General features: G+C 39.0%; 1 protein-coding gene across 2 annotated transcripts in view; it reads right to left on the reverse strand.

Annotated features, from left to right (window-relative positions):
• The window catches only part of dnah5 (dynein, axonemal, heavy chain 5), a 159,252-nt gene that overhangs the window by 122,976 nt on the left and 8,276 nt on the right, over positions 1-28,000 (reverse strand). Inside the window, exons 1-17 of one of the 2 annotated variants that reach the window (XM_088326196.1) lie at positions 21,223-21,279; positions 15,712-15,846; positions 14,541-14,625; positions 14,295-14,458; positions 12,111-12,329; positions 11,835-11,972; positions 8,797-8,973; positions 8,608-8,721; positions 8,422-8,529; positions 7,009-7,131; positions 6,721-6,936; positions 5,756-5,782; positions 5,519-5,626; positions 5,347-5,432; positions 4,520-4,727; positions 4,327-4,440; positions 2,984-3,187 (exon numbers count right to left, since the gene is read on the reverse strand). In XM_088326196.1, the coding sequence (XP_088182322.1) occupies positions 2,984-3,187; positions 4,327-4,440; positions 4,520-4,727; positions 5,347-5,432; positions 5,519-5,626; positions 5,756-5,782; positions 6,721-6,936; positions 7,009-7,131; positions 8,422-8,529; positions 8,608-8,721; positions 8,797-8,973; positions 11,835-11,972; positions 12,111-12,329; positions 14,295-14,458; positions 14,541-14,625; positions 15,712-15,846; positions 21,223-21,279 (2,283 nt within the window). Of the gene's footprint in view, positions 1-2,983; positions 3,188-4,326; positions 4,441-4,519; positions 4,728-5,346; positions 5,433-5,518; positions 5,627-5,755; positions 5,783-6,720; positions 6,937-7,008; positions 7,132-8,421; positions 8,530-8,607; positions 8,722-8,796; positions 8,974-11,834; positions 11,973-12,110; positions 12,330-14,294; positions 14,459-14,540; positions 14,626-15,711; positions 15,847-21,222; positions 21,280-28,000 lie in introns of those variants that run through there. The other variant, XM_088326195.1, reaches the window with a different exon arrangement.

Here is a 28,000-nt window from a genome sequence, read left to right on the forward strand (position 1 = left end):
GGGGCCAGGAGTTCAACCTTTATAGTTTTTCTTATATACTAATTATCTGCTCAGGAGGTACTACAGAGATACAAAGTCAAAAACTTTTTTAATGAGGCTGTTAAAGATTGCCCCGCAAAAATAATGTAAAAAATGTGTTCGATTATTATTTTGTTATTTTACGTAAAAAAACTGAAAACTATTTTTGCTCTTTCAATGCATTTCTGATTTTTTCTGGGGAAAAAAAATAATATTATAATAAAACTTGAAAAACAGGTTAAAGATGTTATAAAATCCAGCATTACAGCAAAATTATTAACCAAAAGGATTCCCCTGTATTATTTCCTGAGGCACGGTGACCACAAACTATAGGAAAACCTTTCAAATGAAAATTGAATAATTTTTAACATTTCCACCGTCGGCGCGCCTCGATATTTTTGAATGCGAAAAGTGCGAAAACACTGCCTCAGGGGAAAAACTCCATGGAACGTTATCTTTCTGATTTTTTTGGTTTGAACAAATTTATTGACACTAAAAACAGAAAACAATCATGACAATCTCAACAGCAATTAAGCACATTCACAATATTATATTCCAATATTACGTTTTTAACAGCAAACACAAAGTGAGGTTTGAACAAACCTTCTCGAAAATCAAACATATTCACAATTTCATTATATAACATCTTTGTTAGTGTCAATAGATCCGTCCAGGCCAAAGTCGATTGTCCTCGGTCTGAACAAATCCACTGACACCAACAGCAGCAAAACACAGCCATCAAGCATATTCACATTTTTTTTTATATTTGACAATATGACGTGACGATATGACGTTTTAACATTTTTTCCTGACATTTTCAACATCAATTAAACAATTTCAGAGTTATTTTCTTTTAACAGTAGTTAACCAGCGTGTAAAAGGCAATACTATTGTGCAAGGGCATAGCTCTGCCATCCCACCCTCCCAAGCAGCATTCTTCCAGTCCTCTGTGTGGGTCCTTTCCATTCTGCGTGGGTCCTCTCCCTTCTGGGTTCCACAACCCAGGCCGTTGCTGCCGGGACTCCCACAGTGTAGCTCCGGCTCCCCCCTCCGGGTGGGTACAGACGAGTCTTCTTTATGGCTGCGTCCTAGGCCCGCCGCTCGCAGATTGTATGGTATCTGCAGCCATTTGGAGCACAGCCACGGGGGGGATCTGCCTGCACCTCCATACCAGCAGGTTTCTGGAGGTCCAGATGGCGTCCTTGATGGCGGCGAGAGTGAGCCAGTCCCTGGCAAAGTCGTTCCGATGCCTCCTCGACCGACTCACCCCGTAAAGCACGTACTGTGCATCAGGGACCTCTCCTGCTGGCAAGTCCGGGAACTTTCCTAGTTGTTCGGCCATTGTCCACAAGACCTTGGCAGCGCTGCACTCACAAAAAAGGTGCCTCACCGACTCCTGGGCGCCACAGCCAGGTCGAGGGCACGTCGAAGTCGCTGACATTCCTCGGTGGTGCATTACAGCTCTGACTGGGAGAACTTCATGAGCCACCATCCATGACAAGTCTCGTAGTCTGTTTGGGAGGGCAGAAGTCTCGTAGTCTGTTTTGACTGGGAGAACTTCATGAGCCACCATCCATGACAAGTCTCGTAGTCTGTTTGGGAGGGCAGAAGTCTCGTAGTCTGTTTTGGAGTGCAGGATGATTGACGTTGCTCCAAACCGTTGTGGATTCGCCAAACGCAAGCCCCCGCACAGGGCTTACTGTAGCTCGCTCTTGCACAATAGCAATAAGGGCCCTGTGGTTTTGTAAAGTGTGACATTCTTGTGTTTCCAAATCAAACTTCCTCAAAAAATCCCGGATAAAGAGATGTGTTGGTGGCAAGTTAAACGAAACTGGAATCAAACGATTGTCTGGTACAAGCTTTAACTTCCGCAAATATGAGCCCATCCAAAAACGGGTCATTGCTTGACTTTTCGGGTTGTTGGGTGGGCCCACAGCGTTTTGGAAGTGGAGAGAGACATATTTGCTTCCCAGGAAAAGCTGGAGGTCAGGCACTCCTTTCCCCCCTTTTTCCTTTTTCTTTTTCATTGTATCTCTTTTTATCCTTTCCCACTTTGAGCCCCAGACAAAGCGAAAGATGGCTCGGTCCATTTGTAACAGCACGTTTCTTTTAGGCATAAAAATTAAACTGATTGACAAAAGCATTGGGAGGATGATCGCTTTGATGATTAGGACCTTCCCCTCTATTGTCAGTTTTCTTAGTGACCAAAAAACAAGTTTTTGCTTAACTTTCCTTGTCACGTCATCCTGAGTGCCATGCATTGTCTGAGTAGGTATAAGTTCAGGTAAAGTTGGCTTACGAAAAGGCACTTGCTTTTATATGATAATCACACAATTTTTAGCCGCGGTACCAGAGACGAATGTTAATTTCGTCGTTGTTTTCAATAGATGTATCACTTACAATGCTTACCTACACTCACAATGAATTATATTATATTCTTCAATTGTATTCTAACACTTACTTACACGGACAATAAATTCTATTATATTCTAAGCATTGTAAGTGAGACAATTATTGTCATTGTTACAAGTGAAACGCACAACGGAATTTACATTTGTCTCTGGTACCGTGATTAGAAAATAGTGTGATTATGGGATGAAAGCTAATTCGTTTTCACAATCCATCTATTCCTGAATTGAGGCACAACAGAAAATTAATGTAGCATGGACTGTTTTTCTATAAAAAATGCATTGAGTATTATTTGGTCATTATTAATTTCCTAAAGTGGTGTTATTTATTTTCTAACTATTGTTCTGCGGGGAATTCAGAGATGGTTATTTGATTGTGGCTTAGGGGAAAACATTTTTCTTTTAGGGACTCCAGCGATTGTCACAACTTATTTGTTACTAACTGACTCCAGTCCCTCGATAGTGGAGAGAAAAGTTATGTGGCCCTAAAAGAAGATAGTTTGGGGACCCCTGTGTTATCATGTACAGTGTGAATATAAATATGGGCAGATAGGAACCTGTATATTGTTTAAATTCCTTTTGAGAGTGTCCTGTTTTTGTTGCAGCAAAGCAGCAAAGGGCGGGACCTCCAAATTGTTCCGGCTCATGCAGTTCGCCTCTTTGATCTGTTTCATAATCTCAGGATCAAAGTTCACAAACAGATCTCCTGTCTCTGACCGGACCAGTAAAGATGACTGTAGGCCTGGTTTAGCATCCTCAACCTGGAATTCAACGGAAGGAGACATGTTGGAGTGTGGAAGATTGAATTCAAAATTTGAATCTCCGCCCTTCTTTATTTACACAGTAATAGCCTTTCTGTATCGCGGTTTACTCTTTCCGGTTTCTATTCTTCACGGATTTTTAATTGAATTGAATTATCTTTATTGTGTTGTGCAGCAGACAACACACAGCAAATGCTATCATCATGGAGGCAGGTTGTGTGTGTGTGTGTGTGTGTGTGTGTGTGTGTGTGTGTGTGTGTGTGTGTGTGTGTGTGTGTGTGTGTGTGTGTGTGTGTGTGTGTGTGTGTGTGTGTGTGTGTGTTGGGTGGGCGTGACTGTCTATGTGTGCGACTGTGATAGGCTGGTGTATGCTGTCAGTCAAACAGCCAGGGTTGGCAAGCACACAAGCTACAACTAGTATTTCAGAGGCTTGTTACATTGAAAATAGATGAATTAATTAAATAACTCTGAGGAAAGTCGGAAGAAGTCAAAGAATTGGTGCTCTTTGGATTATTAACGGGTCCGAGAAGGGACTAAGGCGGTGTCAGAAGAGAAGGAAATAGCGGTGCCTCAGGTCCAGTGCCTACTGCTACGGCTACGTAACAAGTAACCCCTGCCGAGCCTGTATCTCAGCAATGCCAGATTCAAGTCACATTTATTTGTAAAGCCCTTAATCACAAGATGTCTCAAAGGACTGCACAGGTTACACCATCCCCTGATCTTAACCCAACAGATGACCTGGAGCTACAACTCGTGGGAAACCGCTAATTTTGGGACGGTTTTATGAGACCTGGCTTAATTTGAGGATACCAAATGATAGTGTGCAGCTAGCAAGCCGCTCTCTAAATCGCTTTCTTACACTAAAAGTCGAATACCCTCCAATTTTGTTGTACTTTTGTAAAATGACATCAAAGACCATGTATTCAACAGCAATTATGTGTTCTGTGTTTTTATTTGTAAATCTATAGTTTTTATTTTGTTACAATGTATACTATCAGTTGGTGAGGATGATATCTCAAGGTAAGTTTGACCCATGGGGGCTTTTATGAAGAGCAATCGTTATTTTGCGAATTTTTACAGTTCATGGGGGTTCTGTTCCCCATTAACCGTGATAACCGAGGTAATGCTGTGTTTGTTACCTTTTTCATCCAGCTTTGATGGTAAAGTATTTCATACTCAATTAGAACTGCTGCTACCCTATTGTAAATCCTGATGATCTTCTTAGCTTCTGGTGTGGAAAGAACCCCAATGTGCTATCCAGAATGATAAAAAAGGACATGTAAAAATAAATTGTGTTTGAAGTCTGTTATTGTATTAGGACAATAAACAAACCTGTTGAAATAGATCCATAGGACGCTGGATTTTGCTATACAGCTGCCGAGTCCACATGATCCGGCCAGAGATTGGGGGCATGTCTCGACCAATTGGGGGGTCCACTTTCTGCTTGGTGAAGTGATTAGACACCATTTCGATGTCACGACCATAGTTTTTGAGAACGTCCTGGTATTTGTCATCAATGCCGAGGTTTGGGATGCCTAGTCTTGGATGACAGTGGCAGGAGATGTTAGTTTAATGGATTGCAGAAAATTTATGTGACGCCATGTAATATTTGACCACTAGATGTTGCTGTATTGTGTAATGCAACTGAAAACATGTGTTACAAAGCACAGAAAGTGACCAAAATCACACTATTTTTATTCTTTCTTTTTTTTTGCCAAACCTTTCGCAAGGTTTTTGTTTTCTGAAGGTACCTGTAGCAGCAAGATGTCAGACAATCATGCCATCGCATTTAAGGTGCTGTCCTGTGTTATGGAAAATAAATGCAAATTTCCTTACCTTCGAGTATTTAAGAAAATATTTGTTTGTATAATGGTTCATGTATTTTTGTTTATAATTCGAATCAATATTGCTTTTTTTAAATGAATATTTTTTTTATCTCTAGGAAGCGTAATTAATTGTGAGGGGTGTAGAAATACTGTAGGTTCCTGCCATCTGCAATTTGATAACCACGTAAATGTAAAATGAAATAGGAAAGAGGATTAAATTTGTGATGCATAATTTTACCTTTTACATAGCATTATTAACAATCTTTTGAGAAGTCATTGATCCCGATACCAGATCACAAGAATGACAATTAAAGCAAGAAAAAGGTTCCGTACCTTTCAAATCTTTTAAGCACATATAGAGCTTGCTCTGTGTTTTGAATTTTGTCAAAAGTGCAATCCATAAAATTCTTCAGTTGCTCCTAAATAAACCCAGACATATACCGTGAATAAAAACATTGCAATTTTAGGTTAGTATACTCAAAATAGCTGGTGATATGTTACATACATGAAGTTCTGTGGTGCTTTTGCAGAATTCATCATAGTCCACATCAAAGTCAGTTCTTCTCTGGTCAAGGAAACTGTAATGTTTTGTCTTCATGTTCATCATTATTGCCTGTCACATCAAGATTAACGAATGAAAATCTTAAGAAATCATTATTTTGGTCTTCTGCACTCACATAGGAACATACAACTGTCTAATCTTGTTTAACTTTATGATACATGACATTTTAAACTACTTTACCTCCCATTTTGCTTTCATTTCGGAAGTCTTGTTCATCCAAGGCAGTGAAGAGATAAACAAGGAATACAGATTATTAATGAGAAAAAAGTAACATGAAACTGATGCAACAAATCACGTATAGTGGTGTAATCTTCAGATAGGCACAACAAATGCAGTCGAAAGTGCATTTGACTGTCAAGGTTTAATACTAACCATAACCATTTTATAGCAACTTTTCCCTGGAAGTCTTTGCAGTCATTTATTCAAATCTCTCCTGAGGTAAGTGATACATGATACATCTCGTTTATAACATCAAATGATATAGCATATACGTTAAATTCTCAACATAACAGTAGATTACTTTAACAGTGTCATTTTTTAAAACATCCAATGCATGTAGACCCAAAATCAGCCAATGTACAATCAGTCATTGTCCAAAAACAATAGGTCAATGAAAAAAAGGTCAATATACTGGTAATGGTGTGAAGAGTAACTGGTTGTATAATTGGACTTTTCGCAACTCATGTTAAAAATAAAGGGCACATATGTGCCATGGTGATTTACTCTGCCAACAGCTATGTTGCCTTGGAAACAACCACAGAAGCGGTTACTCTCACTAGGTGGTCGGGTACGGTAGATTGGTCTTCTGTTTTTCAATGTACAAAAATAAAACATCCAACAGGCAACATTTTGTGTCAGGCACCTATAAAGTATTCTTTGCAAGATTGCCAAACAGCTGCATGGAAACACAGCATATCCTTCAGTTTTTTTTTTAAGGATTATTAAATACTCAAATCTTGACAGCAACTTTCAACTCCAGCCGCACATTTACAGTAACATACAACCTTGATGAAATCAGCTTTTGGTACTATCATTAGTGATATGATTTGATATATGATATCTGCCTGGACACCTCATCTAAATAGCAAGTGATCAAGTATAAGTACTTCATATAGTGATCGGGTAGCGTATCATTCAGATCATACCTGAAAGCGGGTCGCCACCATCTCAAGCCCCTCCATCTTTGCATCTTGAAGGGCCGAGTAGGTCGAAAAGGTGGCCAACATCTCCAGGATCTTCTTGAGTCGTCGTTGGAAAGTGTCAAACTTTCCAAAAATGTACATCTCACTAAAGTCAAACTGTCTTTCTGTGGGAGTCTGTTCTAGCTTTGCCTTTGCCTTATGGAAACATTGCTGGTACTCCTGAAGATAAGCCACCCTAAAATTTAGCATCTCTAAACTTTGTTGCTAAAAGGGGTAAAAATAGATCAGTACCTGGTTTAGGCGAATTACTGCTTTAATTTTTTCTTCTACAATTCGTTGTGGCTGATCCCAGATGGTGTTTTCACTATTGTTGGTGATGTAGCTTTTGCTGGCTGTTATCATCTGGTTGGTTACCTTGTTTAAAACAAAATGAATGTATCCCATCATAGTAAAACATAACACATATTTGAATTCCGAGGCTATTCTCATCTGATTTTGACCAAAAGTGATTCAGAACATATGTCACAAGGTCAAAATATTTGCATTTATGTCAAAAATAATTACACATTTATTTTCCTACTATATAAGTCGTTGCTATCATATTGCCGAGTAGGCAACAAAAACATGTTAAATAAGGTCCATCTACTTCACCCGCATATTAGCAGAAATATAATATACTTTAGTGAAATAAGGGGGTCAGCCTTTATGCGCATAAAACCAAATGAACACAAGAGGGTGTAAGACCCAAGACACCCGACGGCACACAGCTGTGTGGCGTCCTCATGCTCCCTTCTTGCCTAATTTCTAAGTTCATCGTGATATAGTGTGTTTTATTGCCTTTTAGCTAATAGTAATGGATCCCAAGGAAGTTGGTCATAAGGGTAACAAATAGTGGAAAACAGTGACAACTATCTAATCGAAGAAGTCAAGTCAAGTCAAGTCATTTTTATTTGTAGAGCCCTAAATCACGAAGAGTCTCAAAGGGCTTCACAGATTATTACACTATATTAGCCGACGAGAAGAGTAGGTTATTCATATGCTATGGAGTAGAAGTGAGTTTTAAGCTTAGATTTAAACATTTCCACTGAGGTTGCAGATCGGATCTCAGGGGGAAGAGCATTCCACAGCACCGGTGCCCGGATGGAGAACGCTCTCGAACCAGCAGAACACTTCTTTGCTCTTGGGAACGTAAAATACAGAAACTCGAGTACGAGTGCCGGCCATCGAACTAATGCTTAAAGGTACGGTAAAATGTTGTTGTTTTAAAAAAAATCTTTATTAGTAGTAAATTAATTTTACTATCTACATATTTGAAAAACTAATTGTTGTTTTGGTCCACGTTTATTAACGTTTTACTATGAGGCCTTTTTAAAGCACTTTTCGGAGGTCGGCTTAAAAGCAATGTAGGGTTATATGCGAGTATCTTATTTTTGGATTATACAGCCACTTTTATTATGCCATTCAAGTAGTGATTAGTTTAAAAAATAGAAAAATTAGTTTATTTTAGTTGGAAGTATGTGTTGGGTTCCATCCTTTTGGCCATTCTGGACTTTTAATAGTATGCTTTTGGCCACCTGGTCGTAATATGTTTGAGGCTCTTGGTATGCCATTTTAACGATGCTCTTTTAGGATGATCTTAATAAATAAAAAGCACAACACAATAACGAACGATGTCATGAAAAAAGATCCAAGATGCATTGTTACCTTGACAAAAAGTGATGTAATCTTTTCAGATGTATTGTAGTAGCGTGAGATTTTGTGAATCATCCTGATGGCGTTGATAAGACCTGGTATAGCATCCACCATTGACACCTGGTGTCATAGAGAAATAAATCATGCGAAACTGGGAAATACACCATTTACATGTTAAAAATAAACTATTCACCGTACAGGGTCACTGTTGTATAGAGGATCGCAAAACTTCTCTAAACTGTAGAGATACTTGACATTATCTTTGGCTTCATTGGCTGACTCAGTGATCCTGGCGTCCAGTTCACGCCACAACTAGGCAGATAAAAACATTGCTAAGCATACAAAAGGTACAGTATCATCGTGTCATGACATATGATTTTTCTTTACCTTGATAATTTTGGATTTTGCCAATAAGAGCACTCCCAGTGCTGCCTTTACATCAGGGCTTTTGAGCTGATCCAGAAGGTAGTTGAAGCGTGACATTCTTTTTTTCCAGTGGTCCAGTTCGGCTCGTGGCCCAAGGTCCTCTGCCTCTTTTCTCAGCTGGTCACTTTCAGCTAAAACCTATAGAACAACGTGTGTTGTGACTAAACCATTAATCAATAGAATGCATAATGGGGTTATGGTTGAATCTGAAGCAGATGTTAATGTGAAGGTTATAACGACAGTATTTTGTTGTATAGGCCTCTTCTATCTAAACATATTATTTCGTGTTTTTAGAAAGAACAATAACTCCGTTATCACTCTTCTTTCAATTTGAGTGTTGTTGTCAAGGGTAAATGACATCACAGTCCTTTGGTCTTAGAAATATTCCTCAACACATTTTTTTTCAAATAGGTACAGAACATGTATTGTTCCACCCCAAAATTCTAAAACTATGTTGCAAAGTATTGCACGTGCCAGGGAACTTGAGAAATCTAGTGTCAAAGTTGACCTGTCTGGGTTCTATCCTGTAGAGCTGTGGCGTCATTGAATGAACACAACATATCCAAAATGGTAGATCTGTCATGATTGCCAAAATTAAGATACCTGGGGCAATCGTTTGGCGCGCAGGAGCGCGCTCTCTGATTGGCTGGCACTCTCCTCTTAAGCTGTCAGCGCCCAGAGGAGAGTGTCAGACCGTACTTGTGTGTCTCTGTGTGTTTTGCCAGATTCCAGTACCAAAGACCTCTCCTGTTTGATTCGGTCTCGACCTGTTTCTGTCCCGCGTTTACGACCTGCTATCCTGCCCTGGCCATCGACCTGCCCGCTAAGCCGTATTGATTCTGCCTACCTGTCACGGAACTGCCATTCCATCCAGCGCTGCTTGCGACCCACAACCATCGGCTTCCAAAGCAAGCTCTGTCAGCTCAATCCAATAAAGATTCCTTTAAAAACGAACGCAATTGGGTCCGAGATTCCATTCTGGTTCATGACAGAACAGTCTGACCAGAGAATGGACCCAGCGAACGTTTCTCTCCCCACCGGATAACGCAGAAATGCTAATCAGCCATCCACGTTACAGCGCCTACTCCTGACCGAAGGTGCGGTACAGCAAATCGCCAATGACGTCACCACCCTGGTTCAACAAGTGCAACACCAACACTTGTTTGAGCAACAACAGCAGCGTTGGGAGAGTTTATCCGAAATGCTTCAGCTGCACGCATCGGTCCCTCCTCCCGGTAATTCTCTGCCTGCCGCGCCGTGGCTTTTTGTATGTGTTTTTCGCCGCATGTGTCGAGGGCTTTCCTGTTTTGTTTGGTCCCGGTTAGCGCTCAATGGCTAACAATCGGGTGTTATTTGGTCGGCTAGCTTGGCGAAGAAATAACGGTTGGTATTGCCACATCCTTTGGTTTATTCCCGTCCAGCTTCATGTTTATCACTGTTGCTGCTTTTCGTTCTTGGTTCCTGGTTAGCCTCGCTGCTGACCGCATGTTTATTAATGCACTAGTCTGGCGCGAGCACCGATTTTGCCCTGTTCGTTGGTTTACATCGGCTGGCTTCGCATTTATTGCCGTAGCCATTGCCGCTTTTCATTGTTGGTTCCGTGGTTGCTCATTGCGTGATTTTTGGTTGGCCAGCCTTGCGTTTTTCGGCCAAGCCTGAAGCCGCCTTTTGTTGATTGGTCAATGTTGGCAGCTCTCCGTGTTTTTCTTTATTTTTGGCCAATTATCCCCTTTTTGGCTACCTGCCCTTTGTTGTACCATTACTTTATGCACCTGCCACACAACGCTTGGGCATTCCCCACAAAAACTTTGCTTAATACACACGTAACCTCTTTGACTAATTACCACGTGAAGCAATATGGCAATTGGCTTGCTAGGGTGCTCGTGTCTCTCCGATGATGTCATAGCTCAGGATGACAAAGAGAAGACATGCTGTCTTCAAAATGCATTGTCTCGGCAAATAGTTGAAATATACCAACAAAAAATATATCGACTTTATGCAAAATAACATGAATTATTCCTGCTCAATTTGCATATTTAATAATTTTAAAAAAATACCAATCATAACTCTGCTAAAGAAGCAGGTAGACTGTGATTGGTTCACAGCTGACCAGGGACAACATCAAGGTCATCATCCCTCAACAACAAAAATAAACATGTAGTCTGGATAAATAGGCAAACGTATTTCCAAGGTGTGTTTCCAAGGGCGGCACGGCAGCTGAGTGGTTAACGCGTCTGCGACACAGTTCTAAGATCATGGGTTCAAATCCAGCTAACAGCTATTCTGTACAGAGTTTGCATGTTCTCTCCTGCTTGCATGGGTTTCCTTCGGACATTCCGGTTTACTTCCAAATTCCAAAAACATGCATGTCAGGTTAGTTTACCAGTCCAAATTGTCCCGAGGTGTGAATCAGCAAGTGAGTTGTCTGTCTCTGTGTGCCGTGTGACTGGCTGGCAACCAGCTTAGGGTGTCCCTTGCCCACTGCCTGATGATAGCTAGGACCCTACTGAGGATAAGAGGTGCTGATAAAGGATGGATGGATGTTTCAAACGTATTGTTTGGAGACTGGCCTAAATTGTTAAAGTAAAGTTGAAATCCAGACCAAAGGGATTATTGGCCAAGCAAGTATCCAACAGATAAAGCAAGACTTAGAAGAGAATGGTATGAAATATAAAAAAAATGCTGAAGAGCCATTAGTAAACTAGAGAAGCTAGTTTCCACGTATTAGACTTTTGTTTTTTTCAGTGAAGAAAATATTAGCTTCCGTAATAGAATATCATTCACATTGAAAAAACATTGCTAGTTGTCGGTACATTCGTAACCTACTGACATGACACAAAGTATACGACGAATAGCAAAATTTGGGATCTAGAAGTTCTTGTTGAACTGCTTCATTTATATTGTTGGGATTTCTATTATTTAATAACATTGCTAAATTATTCTAAGTGTAATATCAAGTTATGTTGCAATATAAAACGCCGCTTATCTGTGTATTTTACCTGTTCAATCTGCTTAATCCAGACTTTCATGCAGCCTTCAATCTTTTCTATTGTATCCGTGTTGTTGGCTGCCTCCATGTAATCAGATGGACCTTTCAAGATCCGCACATCAAATGTATCGCACGGTTTCAAAGAAACCTGAAAATGTACCATACACTTCATAGATAGATAGATAGATAGATAGAAACTTTATTCATTGTAGTCATGAAATCAAACTTGGATGAAAAACTAACAATTTGCCTTATCAATATAAACTCTGATGTGTTTGAAACTAACCTTTTCTTGCAGACTCTCCTGTGCCCCCACCAACACAGACACAAAGTTTTCCAGGGATGAAATAAAGTCTTTTTTAACTGCTTGGACCTTCGGACTGGCCAGCTCTCCCCAGCCATGATTCATCTTTGACAGTGTCGGTATGAAGACCTCAGAGAGCAGATGCTCAACACTTTTTAACAGACCTCCCTCTGAGGTGTCCAACATATTGAAATTTACATCCTAGAAAGAAAAATACTACTTTATCATCATTTTATTCGACTTTTGGTTATACTAAATCAATTATAGCGCGCAACTTTACACCTTTGTAAGGCATGCCCTTTGCAGTTAAACATTTTATTGGTTTACTTTTAGATGGCACTAAATTCTACACGCGGTCCCATTAAAAAGGCAATGTAGAACCCTGTAGCATTAATTGTACTTTATAAAATACTGTAGGGACTAGTAGTGACAAAATTACAGAGCATAATGTTTAGTCAGCTTTTCTGACACTGTGTTTATTACCGGTAAATATTGTCCCTTCTTTCTTCAACTAGGAGCAGTATGAAACTAATAAGGCTCAGTTGTATTCTCTCATATAATCTGATTTAAGATGTTTGTGTCAAATCCGTGTAGAGACCACTACGTAGTTTAGGGTGATCATGCCGTTGCTACGAATGACCCAAACCTCCTGCGTTCCAGGAACAGACAGTGAGGGAAAAATAGCTTGAAAGGTGCACACCAGTTGTCCACACGTGTGCATTCAACCAACCAAGTTCCAGTTCTAGGGAAAATGTTATACCTGGAAAGATTTAAAATATTTAAATCGCCAAAGTGTTGACTGGTTTCCAAACAATTGTAGATTTGTCTTTTGTGATGATTCTTGATTTATGGCTGGGTTTTTAGAATCGTGTGTTTGATTAAATCAGCCCCATTGTAACATCTAGAGAACTTTGTTTTGAATGAAGCTTCGAGTACCTTCCTTGAGAGGAAGTCATATTGCAAGTTTTAATTACAGGCTTCCAGCAGTCAACTATGCCACGAGGTTGCTTTAAAAGCAGGCAGCTAGGGCCTCACTCTCTTAACTGGGACAACAGTACCGCAAGCGCACACACTCATACCTCAAGCGCCCAAAAAAAAAAATCTAAAAAGAGAAGAGAGAAGAGTCCTCTCCCAGCGCCTTGCTCTTTCGACCAAAGACCGCAAAGCTACTCTGTGTCCCACAAGAGAGCGCTCTAGCCAGCCCGAACCACTATGTAGCTCTCTCTCTCTCTCTCTCTCTCTCTCTCTCCAACTGGCAATTGACTGAGCTGGCGTCAGAAGCGAAGCAAAATCCTGGCTTCAGGTCCGGCCCACTGCTAACAGCTAGGTTAACAACTAAGCCACCGCTGCAGAGCCTGTATCTTTCAAACGTCAGGTCCATTGGCCATGAAAATGTTTTCCTGGAGTTACAATTCCTAGGAAACTGCTACATTCGGAACGGTTTTATTTTCATCTTCGAAGACATTTGGCTCAATTTGACGACACCCGATGCTTGCGTGCAGCTAGACAGACGCTCTCTAAATTTCTTTCTTCACTGAAAGAAGAAGCCCTCTAATTAGTTTTTTTTTTCTATGATGATTAAACCATTCATATAAACTGCAATTATGCGTTGTGTGTTATTATTTGTACATCTATAGTTGTTATTTTGTTGCAGTCTTTTACTCTCAGTCGGTAATGACTTCATCTTGGGGTATTTTAACCCTTTGGGGGCTTTTATGAAGGTTCAACGCTACCTCACGGATTTTCCCCTTTAATGGGTGGTTATGAACCCCATTAACCGCGAAAAAAATGAGGGATCTCTGTATTTCCTTCTAAACACAAGATAAAAGACGCTGCAATGGAGATTGATAGACATAAGCAAATAATGAAACTACATTGGCATTTCATTGATTGTAATCGATGGCTATGGACATCAATGGCAGTCAATGAGTTAACTGATTAATACAGCTGTGATTAAATTTAAAACATCTACCTTGATGTATTGTGACTTTTTGTGTTATTCGAAAATTAAGAGTAGGCTTTTGAAAAAAATAAAATAATACACCGTTAGTTAGGGCTAACCATTTGCCCACTTTTAGTAGACAGGTAGGTTTCAGTCTCTTTGTTTTCTGCTTGTTTGACAATAAATAAACTAGAAGTCTCGGATTTTTTTAAATCCGTCCTCACCCTGTGAATGTTTTCAGATGTGATGGCCTTGGAAGCGTTGGCCCTGGTGAAAAAGACGCACATCCCGGTCAGGGCTACGTCCTTTCCATCCGTCACAAACACTTTACGCTTCTTGTTTTGTTCAGGAGGTTGAGGCAATTGCACGGATGACACGGATAACGTACCTGTCATATTCAAAAGCATAGATTTTTCAGGAACATGATTGTTTTGATGAGAGATCAATTAAATTCATTTTTTAATACGTACCTGCATCCAATGGTACACTCTCTTGATAGTAAAACATGAGGTGTAAAAGGCCCTCGGCCATGAAAAATTGCTCCATGCGCTCAATCTACAAAACAGGGGGCAGCGCACAAATTTAAGCTGCAGATTGTTTACATCAATTAAATAAATACTTAATAAGCAAGATTTAAAAATATTGCGGTATTCAGAGTTACAATGGCCCCTTTACATATGAGCTACTCTAGGTAAGATAAATATGAGAGTTATCTTTAAAGCATAATCTTGTGAGGGAAAAATTCCAAATTATGAAAATGTCCAGACGCTACCCCTAGAGGCCAGAATGCTCGAAATGGACAGGCATATACTCTGTGGTACGACATGAGGAAGCAGCGAGTGCAGATACCAAAGTTGCTTAAGACTTAACCCAGCGCTTCGCTTCACTGATTTCTGAAAACCGTTACGGTAGGCCTATATCTCTCAGAAAATATTTAATTGCGACGAGACGGATCTTTTTGGTACGCATTCCTCACTGCTGGGGAGAAAAAGCTACCAGGCCACAAGTCCATAGTATATCGTCTAACCTAAGCATTTTGTGCTAATGTCAGTGGTGACTACAAAGGTAAGCTGCTGCTGGTGTACCGTGCAGAGAACCCACTCACATTTAAGACTCATAAAGTTATGTCATCTTATTTATCTTAGTACTGTGTTTTATGTTAAATTACTATTTCAATGTGTGTGATAAGGACGATGCGTTTTATAGCTGTTTGGGGTAACTTGCATGATTTTGTGATGCAGGGAACAGATTAGTTTGTTTTCGGTTATTTCTTTTGGAGAAAAGTAATTTGAGATACAAAAATTGTGGGTATGAGCTCAATCCGGGAACAAATTAGTGTTGTGTGTAGAGGAGCCATTGCATCATTAAAACTTGATAATGTATGCAAATGGTTTCTTAAAAGAGTTAGGAAACAAAATCTAAAAATGTAAAACAACTTCTATAAATCATTTTCCTTGTTTACAATTTAAAATATTCTACAAAATTACATTGACCCATCACTGTTGAGCTAATTTCAGAACCAGTTCGCCGGCTACTCAGGTGTGCAACAGTGTCTACCCGGTGCTCGCGTGCACCACGTTGATGAGCCTTGATTTAGAATGTATTGAGCAGGATATAACATTCACAAAATGGGGATCAGACCTGATTTCCCTCCAGCATGGCCTCCTCAACATCAGCCTTCTCCAGTCCCAGGCAAGAAGCGACAATACTAAGCACATAGTCGTGTCTTCCATCGAGCTGTGCACGCTTGGCTTCACGCTCCTCCTTTATCTTTTGCTGAACAAGGAATGCAGACCAGAAACTAGTATCACAATAACGTCATGGACATTTTACCTACTGAGGGTACCTGAAATAATAACAGGTCGGTCGGAATTATTACTCTACCTATTTTACTCTTGCTTGTTTGTTTGTTCATACACTGTTATAAAAAAAAATTGTTAACCTCATACACTACTGATTTCTTTGTTTTTGTTTTATGGGCAAAAGGTAAGAAGACTATCTCAGTTATTCATATTTTATTTAATTTTTGATATTGGAATTATTTATTTCTAATTTCTATATTTTTAACTGTTTTAATAGCTTTAACAACTTACATATGTAGTATGCGATAATGGCCGCACTGACATGCTGTGATGCCATTAATGTCATGATGACTGATTAGTAGTATCACCTGCGCCGCTCATTTGGCGCCAGCCGCTGCGGTTTACCTGATTGGTTCCCTGTCCTTTTTAAGCCCAGTCCTTTCACTCTCCTGTTGTCAGTCGGTCAGCGAACCTGTTTCTACAAGGCAAGCACTTTGACTCTGACTCTCGTCGGCCCCGCTTTTTGCACCCGTTTTTCACCCCGTCCGTTCCTGATCTCCCCGTTTGTCTCTGGCAACGACCTGTTTTTTGACCCCGACCACATTTGCTCTCCCATCCCGGCTTACGACCCGCTTTTGATCCGACCACGTTTTTGCTCTCCTGTCCCGGCTATCGACCTGTTTCTTCCGTCCTCCACACGTCATCTCCTGCTCCGGAAGATCCACTTCCGTATTCGGATCATGATCGGATTGTGTGAGCGGCTTGTTTCCCGCATCCAGCGAACCTTGGATCGCGGGCGCTGCCCTTCCGCTTTCTGTCAATAAACTTGTGGTTAACGCTACGCATTTGGGTCTTGATTCCGTTCTGGTCGTGACAATTAATGCATACAATATCATTTTTAAATCTGGTATTTTTTCTTTAATGTTTCCTACAAAATAAACATATGTTGGTATGGCCATTATTGCGATAGAAATCTGTAAACAGTAAGGCATCTATCCCCCAGAAAAATGTTTTAATTTATTATCCGGTAATTAGAGATAGTTTCAAAAAACACATTATGTGGTGTCAATACTAATTAATTGGTGATTTTAAAAATTAAGACTCATTAAATGCAACTATTGTTTTCAAAATGTAACGTTTTTTTTAGGCTTTTTTTCGAAAACCAATTATTATCAGTAATGGCATTTTTGCATGAGATTAACAAAATATATGGCTTCTTATCTGTATTGTCCCTATTTTACAATAAAAATATTCAAATACCTAAACTGAACAAAATGATTTGATTTAGCAGTTGACAGAAATTGTTGGGACATTTTTACTATTTTGATATTTTTTTTCTTTTTTCCCCAAAAAGAAATCAAAACAATGAAAATAAAATGTGCAAAAAAACTACTGTACCTGTGGATCATAAAAATTTACTTGATACGACTATTTTACTAGTTTTACTGCATTTGATCTGATTTTGCCTAACAGCTCAATTTAGTTACGTTTTACTTTGCAACTCATAATTTGATGAAATCGTACTGAAATATCAAACATAGTCTCATCTCATCTCATTAGCCGTACCGCTTATCCTCATTAGGGTCGCGGGGGGGCTGGAGCCCATCCCAGCCATCTCCGGGCAGTGGGCAGGGGACACCCTGAACTGGTTGCCAGCCAATCACAGGGCACACAGGGACAGACAACTCATTCGCTCATTCACACCTAGGGACAATTTGGACCGGCCAATTCACCTGAAATGCATGTTTTTGGAACGTGGGAGGAAACCGGAGTGCCCGGAGGAAACCCACGCAAGCACGGGGAGAACATACAAACTCCGCACAGGAAGTCTGGAGCTGGATTTGAACCCACGACAGGTTCCCATGACATGAACTGTGCCGCACAAGCGCTAACCACTGCGCCGCCGTGCTGCCTATCAAACATAGTATTTCTGTCAAAAGTCAATTTTAATGGGACGAGCATTCATCTTCATCAAAACTAAGTATACGATTTGGGTCGAGTCGTGTGCATCAGGCTATTTAGACTTAACAGTAACAGCCTGACTAAAATACTTCATACAGAATACAATAAGAAAAGCCATACAAGAAAACTCAAAGGAATACCTGAAACTGTTGTTTAAACCCCAACTAAAACTTTAAGGGCAGGGCTGATTCTCATCAAAATTAGATCATGTTAATTCAGCACTGCATTTAAGGCCTCTTTTCTATTTACCCGAAACATCCTAACACTCATTTGTTCTTTTTCCTAGCACCATCTCCCTAACTCTACTTAACGATGCCTGCAACTTGAAATCAGAGGACCAAGTGATAAATAAAAGTCCAAGCTGAAGAGTATCTGTTTTGATTGATACCGTAGGTAGGTCTCTAATTAATATAAGAGAAAAAAAAAGTTTTATATTATATTAAACATTTATTTCAACAATATATTCAAAGCAAAAATGAATAAATCATAGGTCAAAGGTGACTATAATAGACGCAGATGACCCTAGTTTTATTCCCGGAATAGACAATATTTCCGAGAGGTCATTCAATCTACATTCTAGATTTATTTTCAAAAGTGTCAGTTTTCCTGTCAAAAATACATAGAAACACTTACAGAGAAACAGGACTGTTCCCACACAGAAATCTCTTGTTGAAAAGCTGAAAAACTTGAAAGTTGAAAAAACACTAAATAGAGGACTTTTCTGGGACTAAAGAGGACCAGATTTTATGAGATCAACATTAAACATAAGTATTTTTGATTCAATTTGGATCATATTGGAAGACCTTCACAAAACCCAAATTTGAAGTCTATTTTTGGACTACAGGTCAATCAATTTGTTAACCGACCAGATTTAGTTAAAAATCTAAAAGACGTCAAGTCGCATTTGAGACCTCTTGTAAGAGGTCTCAAAGGACTCCACAGGTTACAATTACACCATTCCTTGATCTGAAACCAACATGTGGGCAAGGAAAAACTCAAAGCTTCAGAACAAGGAAAATAAGAAACCTTGAGAAGGGGCCTCACAAGTGGCTACCCCCTTCCAGGAGGACCAGAATACAATAGATTTAGCATTGGCTAACAGTACACAAAACATAGTGAACATCAATAAAAGAAAAAAATTGGTCATGTGTTGAAATTTGTCCAAAAAGTGCATGACAGAAACAACGCCTCAAACCTTTGATTTGTCATTCCCTTCATTTTAATCAATCCATTTCCTTCTTTGTTTAACGTTCGTTAGAAACAGCACTTTTTAACCCGTTTAAGTAAAGTTTTGGTCTTAGTAAGATACATACGCTTGAATCATACAATTAAAAAGCTCGGACATCAACTGCTGCATACAAAGCAAGACAATCAACAAAGCTACTGTGAAGTGAAGATAATTCAGACTCGAGCTGAGGCTGAAGCCAAATAAGAAGACAGTCAACCCACATGTTATGGTGTCCCTAGGTTATGTCGTGTTCACGTTAAAGGGACAGTATGTGATATTGAGGGCCTCTTAAAAAAATGCCATTTAGTAAAAAAAAAAAAAACACATTGATTTGAATAATGGGCAAAAATACATGAACCATCATCCAAATGTTAACTTTTATAAAAGTCATAGGTTGAGAAATGTGTGTTTCTTTTACACAGTTGAATCCTCCATTTAAGTCCTCGTCATGATTGTCTGGTCCCAAGCCACCACTCTGTGGACTGCGGCACTGGCCCTCGTTCTTCGTGGCAACACAGCACCATCTAGTGGTCAAATATTACACACTGTGGCTTTAAAATTTGGAATATTATGTTTTTCCGGGCTACTCATTACAGTATTTTTCCCTATCATACGACATCAACAACAAATTCTTGTGCAACGTAACTTACAAAATTCAGAATTTGCAGTGTTGGTCCATTGGAGTGTGCGAGTCATGTGCTTCATTCGTCTCTAAGATGCCTCTCTGCTATTGGTCTACAGACCGACAAAAGCATCAAAAGGCAGAGGAACATGGTTTCTATCGCCAACAAAGTAAGACTTCTTGACTTGCTTTGTTGCTGCATGTGGCTTATTGGTGCTCCCTAGTGGCTACCTGGCACTTTTTAAAAATGTTTGGTCATGAAAAACTATATGGTTTCATTAAGAACAGAAACTAAATACATTATTAACATTTTTCAAATAATCTAGATAGACACAACATGTCTTTCAGTCCTTATAAGGCCTGTGTAAGGCTGAATTTTTTGCAGCTTGAGACAGATTTCTTTTTTTCTAACAACATTTTGGGATGCCGGCCTATGCCCAAGGAAAGTAAATGCAGTTTTCGATAACGTCATGTGTGTGAGTAAAAATCTAGTATCTTGGTTAAAGAAATGCTTGAGCTTTTAAAAAAATATTTATTCTTGGCTTTCAATGAATAATTTAATAAATAAATAAACACATAAATAAAAGGCAGCACGGCAGCGCAGTGGATAGTGCATGTGCGGCACAGTTCTAAGGTCATGGGTTTAAATCCAGCTAACAGCTATCCTGTGTGGAGTTGAATGTTCTCCCGTGCTTGCGTGGGTTTCCTCCGGGCACTCCCACATTCCAAAAACATGCATGTCAGGTTAATTGGCCGGTCCAAATTGTCCCTAGGTGTGAATGAGCGAGCGAATTGTCTGTCCCTGTGTGCCCTGCGACTTTCTGGCAACCAGTTCAGGGTGTCCCCTGCCCACTGCCTGAAGATAGCTGGGATGGGCTCCAGCACCCCTGCGACCCTACTGAGGATAAGGGTTGCAGATAATGGATGGATGTATACATAAATAAAGGTTTCTAATTTGTGGGACCCTTTTATAACGTGAACCCAGTGAAAAACGAGGGATTATTGAATCATGAATCACAGATTGATGTTGTTTTATTGGGGTTTAATGTACCGGCCACAGAATGAGATTCATTTAGAAGAAATTACGAGCAAATCACATACACAGTATGTACTGTTCTCATTCCATACAATACATGCAGTCAAACTTCACCAATGTAATTACAAGGACAACATAAATAGCAATTGTATGCAGGCAAAGCCGTGCCGTGAGATAAGCTTGTCTAAATTTACAAACCAAAAGATACGAGACAACCCCAATTACCAACAGAGACTTTTATAATTAAGGAGAAACAGCACTAAAATGTTGCTCGGCTTTTTGCCAGAATGGATCACAACGGGTAAAACAATCTTATATTATAATTGACTTTTTGAAATAAATTCAGTAAACTGCCGTTAAAACAATCGGATTTAGCAAAATCATGGGAGGGTGAACAAAAATCCTGTCAAAGCCAACATGAATTAAACAAGGATTAATAGGAAACCTGATAGAAAAACTGAAAAAGTACAATAAAAATCCATCAAAGGCATTACTTTCTTACCTGGATGACCTTGGAGACAGTGTGTTTCCACAGCTGCTTCCCAAACACTTGAGACATGACAGATCAGCTCCCCTTGTGCACTTCTTGGTTACTGCTCTTATGCACAACTAACAAAACGGAAGAACTGAAACTCTCCCATTCATTTAACTTGATAATCTTTTTGAAACTATGATGTAGATAGGAGAGCTGCAGCGTTTTAATGATAACTGTATTCAATTAGATAGAAGTTCTTGGGAAACAAGAATGTATCCTACTTGACAATGTAGCTTGACTTAATGAAATATTCAACAAAACAACCCCAAGGCTATGCAAATGAACCTGTAATGTGAACTCTTTAATGACAGTTTAACTTACACAACATGAGTTCCTTCACAATGCTTACTTTTACAGCCTTAACAAATGAAAGCAATCCAAGTACGTCTGTTAATCTGTACATTCAGGTTGTTTCGGATCTTTTGTGAACTCGATGGCCTTTAAATTGGAAAACCTGTGTGCCATCAGAGCATTACCGGAATGAGACACAAAACCATTATTGGGTGGCATTCCTGGTTTTAGCAGTCAATCATCTCTAAAATGACCTACCTGATTTCTTGTAAAAGATTCTGATCCTGGCTAAGCTTGTTCTGGTCTGAGAAAGTAGAATGTATTTTTAGGAATGCTGCTGAGTCGGCGTAACCAAACATGCCAAGTCAGCTTTTTTGGCAGTTTTTACACTTGGGGTAAGTTACCCAACTACCTTTAAAAGATAATGTTGATATTAAATGCCGCCCTGGACTAGAAGAGTGAAATGTCTTTTGGGGGAAAAAAAATCAGAGTTGACTTTTTAAGGGCATTCTTCCCCCCACATATAGGTTACCCCTTTTAACGGTCCGCAAGGCATTATGTTGAAATTGAATGATGTCCTGGCCTAAAAGAGGGGTATGTCTTTCTGCAAAAAAGTCAAGAAAACCAAAAGTACTGAGCCAGCTTTTTTGGGGCGTTTTTCACATCTAAGGTAACCTGTGAAGTCATATCTAAACTCCTTCCCCCTTTTCTTGGGAGGATGGACACACAAACATACATGTATATACATACTTAGATCCCAAACAAAGACACTACCCTTGCTTTGATTATCCCAAAAAGGTGTTGTGAAAAAAGGAAAAAGACGTCAAGTAAGAGGTCTTAAACATAATTGACTTGGGGCCCGCTGGGAGCAAGGGTCGGGTTGAGGTTTGGCCAAATTGGGTTTTCCACAAAGCTCTAAAAAACATTCCACTGTACTTAAATATATATTTTCAAATTTGTTACACATAATAGGATCTGAATTAAAAAAAAACATTAATCAATAATATGAAAATAAATCTAGCAGAAAAAAATGGATTTATATTTTTTTCTTGGGCAGCACTTACATTAAAGGGACAGTAAGTATTAGTTGACCGCTGGATGTCACTGCGTTGTGTCGTGAAACTGAAAACGAGTGCTACAAAGCACAAAGAAAGATATAATCTAGGGAGACTCAAATTGATCCAAACGCAACACTTTTCTTTTACCCGGCCTTTAGCGAAAAAAAAAAAATAATAATAATAATAAAAAAGCAAGACTGAAGGGAAAAGAGAAAAGAGACAAAATCTAAGGCAAAAGAAATAAAAAGCAACAAAAAGAAGAAAAACGATAAAGGAAAGAGTGGAAAAAGGCAAGAAAAAAGAAAGGAAAAAAGAAAAAATATTTAAAAACAAGAAAAAAAAGAAAAACGGGAAAGAAGAAAGGGAAAAATACATTTCAAAAAAGGAAAAGAAAATAAGGTTTTGGAGGCAGCAGCAACAATGTCCTCTCCCTTTTGGCGAGCCTCATGTTATATTACATAAACGCAAAGTTCTTGACCTATACCTAATTTTAAAAATGCACGTTTTGATAGTTCATGTACTTTTGCTTATTTTTTCAATCAGTAATCCTTTTTAATGAATGTTTTTTTTCACTAGGATGTCTAAATAGTACACATGGGGTCTTTTTTCAACTACAGAAAAGGATCTGCTACAGTGGCAACACCACAAATTCACATAAACACATGAAAAAAATCTCACCCTGAAGAGAGCAACAAGCTACTACAAAAAATGTCACTGTTTCTGAACAAAAACCCATAAATCTTTTATCACCGACAGCAACAGAGACGATGAGAGACATTAGACATTACTGAGAGACATTTGCATTACCGACTTTAATGCAATGGAGGTTACTTTAGTTGTCTTGTAGACAATTTTATACAGTATGTGTATTTTCTTTACATTGCTTCTCTTTTTTGTTTGACTCTCCTGGCTTTTGTTTCGAAACGGTTTCAATATAAATATTTATATATTATTTTTATACCGTTAAATAATTATAATAATGAAATGAAACATTTTGGTTCCTAAAATATTTGTGCTTTCTGTACAGTAGTTTTAAACCAACTTGAGAGGGGAAAGTCAATTATTCTATGATCATGACATTTTCAATTGAAAAGATAGATAGATAGATAGATAGATAGATAGATAGATAGATAGATAGATAGATAGATAGATAGATAGATAGATAGATAGATAGATAGATAGATAGATAGATAGATAGATAGATAGATAGATAGATAGATAGATAGATAGATAGATAGATAGATAGATAGATAGATAGATAGATAGATAGATAGATAGATAGATAGATAGATAGATAGATAGATAGATAGATAGATAGATAGATAGATACTTCATTCATCCCCGCAGGGAATTTCACAGGCGTTGGTACTGGATCGGATCGATCCCAAAATGACCAGTATCGCCCTCCCCTACTAGTACAAGTGCTAGATAGATTTGTGTTCACGATTTTGGACCTTTGGAGATGGAATGAATACATGTGACCTAAGGAGCTAAGCGATCGAAAACTTCGGAGCACTGGGGTCACCTTAAATCGTTTTAATATTCCGAATGCAGCATTGTTGTTGCCCTTTCACACTGGCATTTCTTTTCAAGTCAGTCCAGCCTCATAATTGGCTTCCTTTTTCATAAAATAAAAGAATTACACAGAACACACAGCGACGTGAGCAATCAGCCTTCTTGCTTGCCGTGGGAGAGTGGTTTCTACCCACAAATGATCTGTGTCGCTCCCTAAACCAAGACCCCTAACAGGATAATGCAGTGTAGGGTGACCGGCTGTCCAGAAGGTAATAATTATCATGGCCCTGTTCTCATTTTACACATTTCACACCATAGATTGGGACAGAATGAGGACTGTTCAAGCTTCCCACCTTGATTTTTCGACACCTGAGCCACTCCCGACTAACTTTGATATCATTTTTAGATAACAATAAGTCTCAAAATCTCGACACTTAGGATGATAAGCTTAAAATATTCAGATTCAGATTCAGATTTACTTTATTGTCATTCGTGTACACGTGTATACAGAACGAAATGTCGATACATCTGACCCGCACAGTTTCTTTGAACATCAGCCGGGATAAATCTCTTTTTTTCTTCGTCAGAATTTTAGCGCAGCAGTTCGTCATCTCGCGGTTCGATGCCACTTCCAGTTGGTAAATGGTCCAGTTTATTGTCCAGAGAGCGAACGTTGGAGAGGAAAATGGATGGGAGAGGCGTTTTGCAGGGTTTAGCCTTTAGCCTAGCTGTTAGCCCGGCCCGACAACCTCGCTTCCTCGTCCGGCGGTCACGCCGCTGTCTTGCCACTCTGCTTCGCTGCTTTGTAGGCCGCTGGGTCTTGTTGACATAGCAGTCCGTGGCTAATAATCAGAATAGCGTGATTGGACTACCGCAGTAGTTCTCAAATAGCCAGGTGGCCACCCCCTGGGGTGCAAAGGGTGACTTCGCAAGGCTCCGTCAAGACCCCTAACAGGATAATGCAGTGTAGGGTGACCGGCTGTCCAGAAGGTAATAATTATCATGGCCCTGTTCTCTGTTAGATAGATAGATCTATCTATCTAAATTTAATTCTTATCTTACCTACTTTATAAATCCCGATTTGTGTGTGTGTGTGTTTGTTTGTATGTGACCTTTAGGCTCCCAAACACCAGAACCAGATTTTCGTGAGAATTTACACAGTTGTACTTAATGCCTTGACAAGTGTCTTTAGCTAGGTTTCATGTCAAGGCTCCCCAAATAAATGCCAACAAAATAGATAAACATGCCCTTTTGTGATGTCTGCTTTCCAGGGTTATCTAACACCCTCTTGCAGGAAAATTGGGTACTGCAGCTCACAACCCTCCCGCCACTCTAAGCAGCTCGAATGCAATCTTCTATCAGCCTGGGAGACATTTTGCGTGCATTTTAAGAAAAATATATCCATATATATATATATATATATATATATATATATATATATATATTCAATGCAAGATTTACAAAGGTGTCAACAAGCAAGTAGACGAATTTCCTCTATGTAGTGAAGGTATACACACATTAATCGAGTTGATATCCAAAAATAAGTCCTCACGCTTTAATATACAAAGAAGAATACATTCTGAACTTGCTGGACAGCTGCCCAGTATACATCACAATTGTAATTACACTACACATTTATGAGTTTTTTTCTGGTATTTTTCAAGATTACAGTCAATATTGTATCAATATTTAGTAGTATAAATCTTAATCACAAAGAGTCTTATAGAGCAGCAGAGACTGCCATTATAACATCTCCGGATCTAAATATTTGAATACAATATAATAATTTTAATCATACTTGATGCACATATCATAAAATGATACAATTTTAAAAGTAATTAAATTTTCCCAAAAGTCAATACAGATCACCATGAGGTCGTATAAAGGTGAAAATTAAATCACTAAGGGAAAAATAATGCTTCTTTTGTTTAACTAATAACATTTGAGAGCTCCCCAAAAATATTCTTGTTTGAATATTTAAATAAGTCACTGCATATACTGTGTGAGTTTTTGAGTCATATCCTTTTCATTCTTTTAAATCATCACATCAATATTTTAACCTTATGATTATCCATACATTCAGGTGTACTCATTAACTTGGTTTTTCATTCACTTTTTCCCCACATATGTCCATTTATCTAGTCATTATACAGTCTCTTCTTTGTTCTAAGTCGTACGGGTGATTCCAATCAGTAGGATCATTAACAAGTTCCTGCCAGCTAACGAGCCGATGATTTGTATCACCTGAGTTGAAGAAGAGAAACCTTCAAGGCAGGACATGTGGACCTTGAGGACCGGAATGCCTAGGACTCTTTTAAGTGGTGTTCGGTTTTGTTGGGCGAGACCCTTTGATTCTTATCAAACCACCTGGAGATTTAGTCTGGACAAAGGACTAGTGTGAAGCTGTTGCCTTGGGAATTTTCCAATACCTTCTGTCTTTTGCTCCTTTAGTACATAGATATTTGTCAGCCATTTTGAAAGCGTGCTTGTGAAACCATTACAGCCTTGTTCTGTAATCAGAAGCCCAGAATATTCAGTTTTGTTTATTTTATTTGTCTTATTGAAACAAAAACCTCAAACTGCTCATTCCAGCGCTTGTTTTTACTTCGACAACAAAATAAGTCAAAGACATCCTGGAGAAGGTATCATTGTCAAAATCAACAATAAAGACCAACATTATGACACTTAACACTATTGACTCATTACCACACTCGGCAGACCACTGGCATTCAAGCATGAAAAAATAAGATAGTGACCAAAAATGTAATAAGTTTTAAAGCTAGATGCAATAACTAGATTATTTAAATAACATAATAAAACACTTCAATTTCATAGCACAAAAAAGGTCATTTAAAGCGACATCAACTGAGGTAAACCGAGGTAATTGCAAAGGCTTTATTGTCAAGCAAAAATAAATTGAATCATTTTTCACAGAATTATGCAATTGTCTCCTCATGCTATTTTTTTCGCCACGATCCATCACAAGATTGTTATTGCAACTTTTGGTAATTCAAATCTCTGATCCTGCATCCGGTTAAGTCAATTCCTCACAGTTCCTGTCTTGAGAAATGTATCTTCGGGCCTTTAATGTGAAGTGAGTGGTCGTAAGGAAACCTAATATTGAAGACCGTTAAGATAGCTACAAACACAATAACAAGACACGCCGTTTAATAACAAATGTACTGTAAATTCTGGACTATAAGCCGCTACTTTTTCCCCAAACTTTCAACCCTTCAGTGATTCGGCCAATTTATGCACTCGAGTACAAAAGGTAAGATTTAGACCGGTGGAATACATGCGCCGAGGAAGACTGCAACTTCTTAGCTTGTGCACAAATTAGATTAGCGTAGACATATCCTCATCATGCAAATTGTAAAAAGAAAGGCACATGATGCAATTTTCAAGCTAAGCGCAATCAAGCAGTCCGATAAAGAAGGAAACCAAACTACTGCACGCAAACTTTACCTTGCGAGCGTGTTGCTAGCGTGTTTTCGAATAAGGGAGCGTGGGACGACGTTTACAGGACAAAGTTTCTTTCCCATACTGAATGAAGACGACTTTGATCACATCAGTTATTAGGAGAAAGATGAGGACGGTTTACTGTGGTTTCTACATGTACAGTATGATTTTTTTAACAGACCCGCTTACTGTGTCGCAAGCGTGTTTCTAGTAGCGTTTTGCTACCCTTCACAGGCACGGTTTGGGATGAAAGTTATAATATTATTATTAAAGCTTTGAAAACTCTCTCGGTGCACCGTCTTTCTTTGTAAATATGTGTAACCATGTATAATATGTATTTGCAACTGTATATTTTTGTAATCTATTTATTTTAGAAACGTATTCTGATATGTTTTGCACGAGCAAATGAGAAAGAAGGGGCA

Source organism: Urocampus carinirostris, chromosome 2 (assembly GCF_059441175.1).
Source record: "Urocampus carinirostris isolate Australia breed hairy pipefish chromosome 2, RoL_Ucar_1.0, whole genome shotgun sequence".
Classification (NCBI taxonomy): domain Eukaryota; kingdom Metazoa; phylum Chordata; class Actinopteri; order Syngnathiformes; family Syngnathidae; genus Urocampus; species Urocampus carinirostris.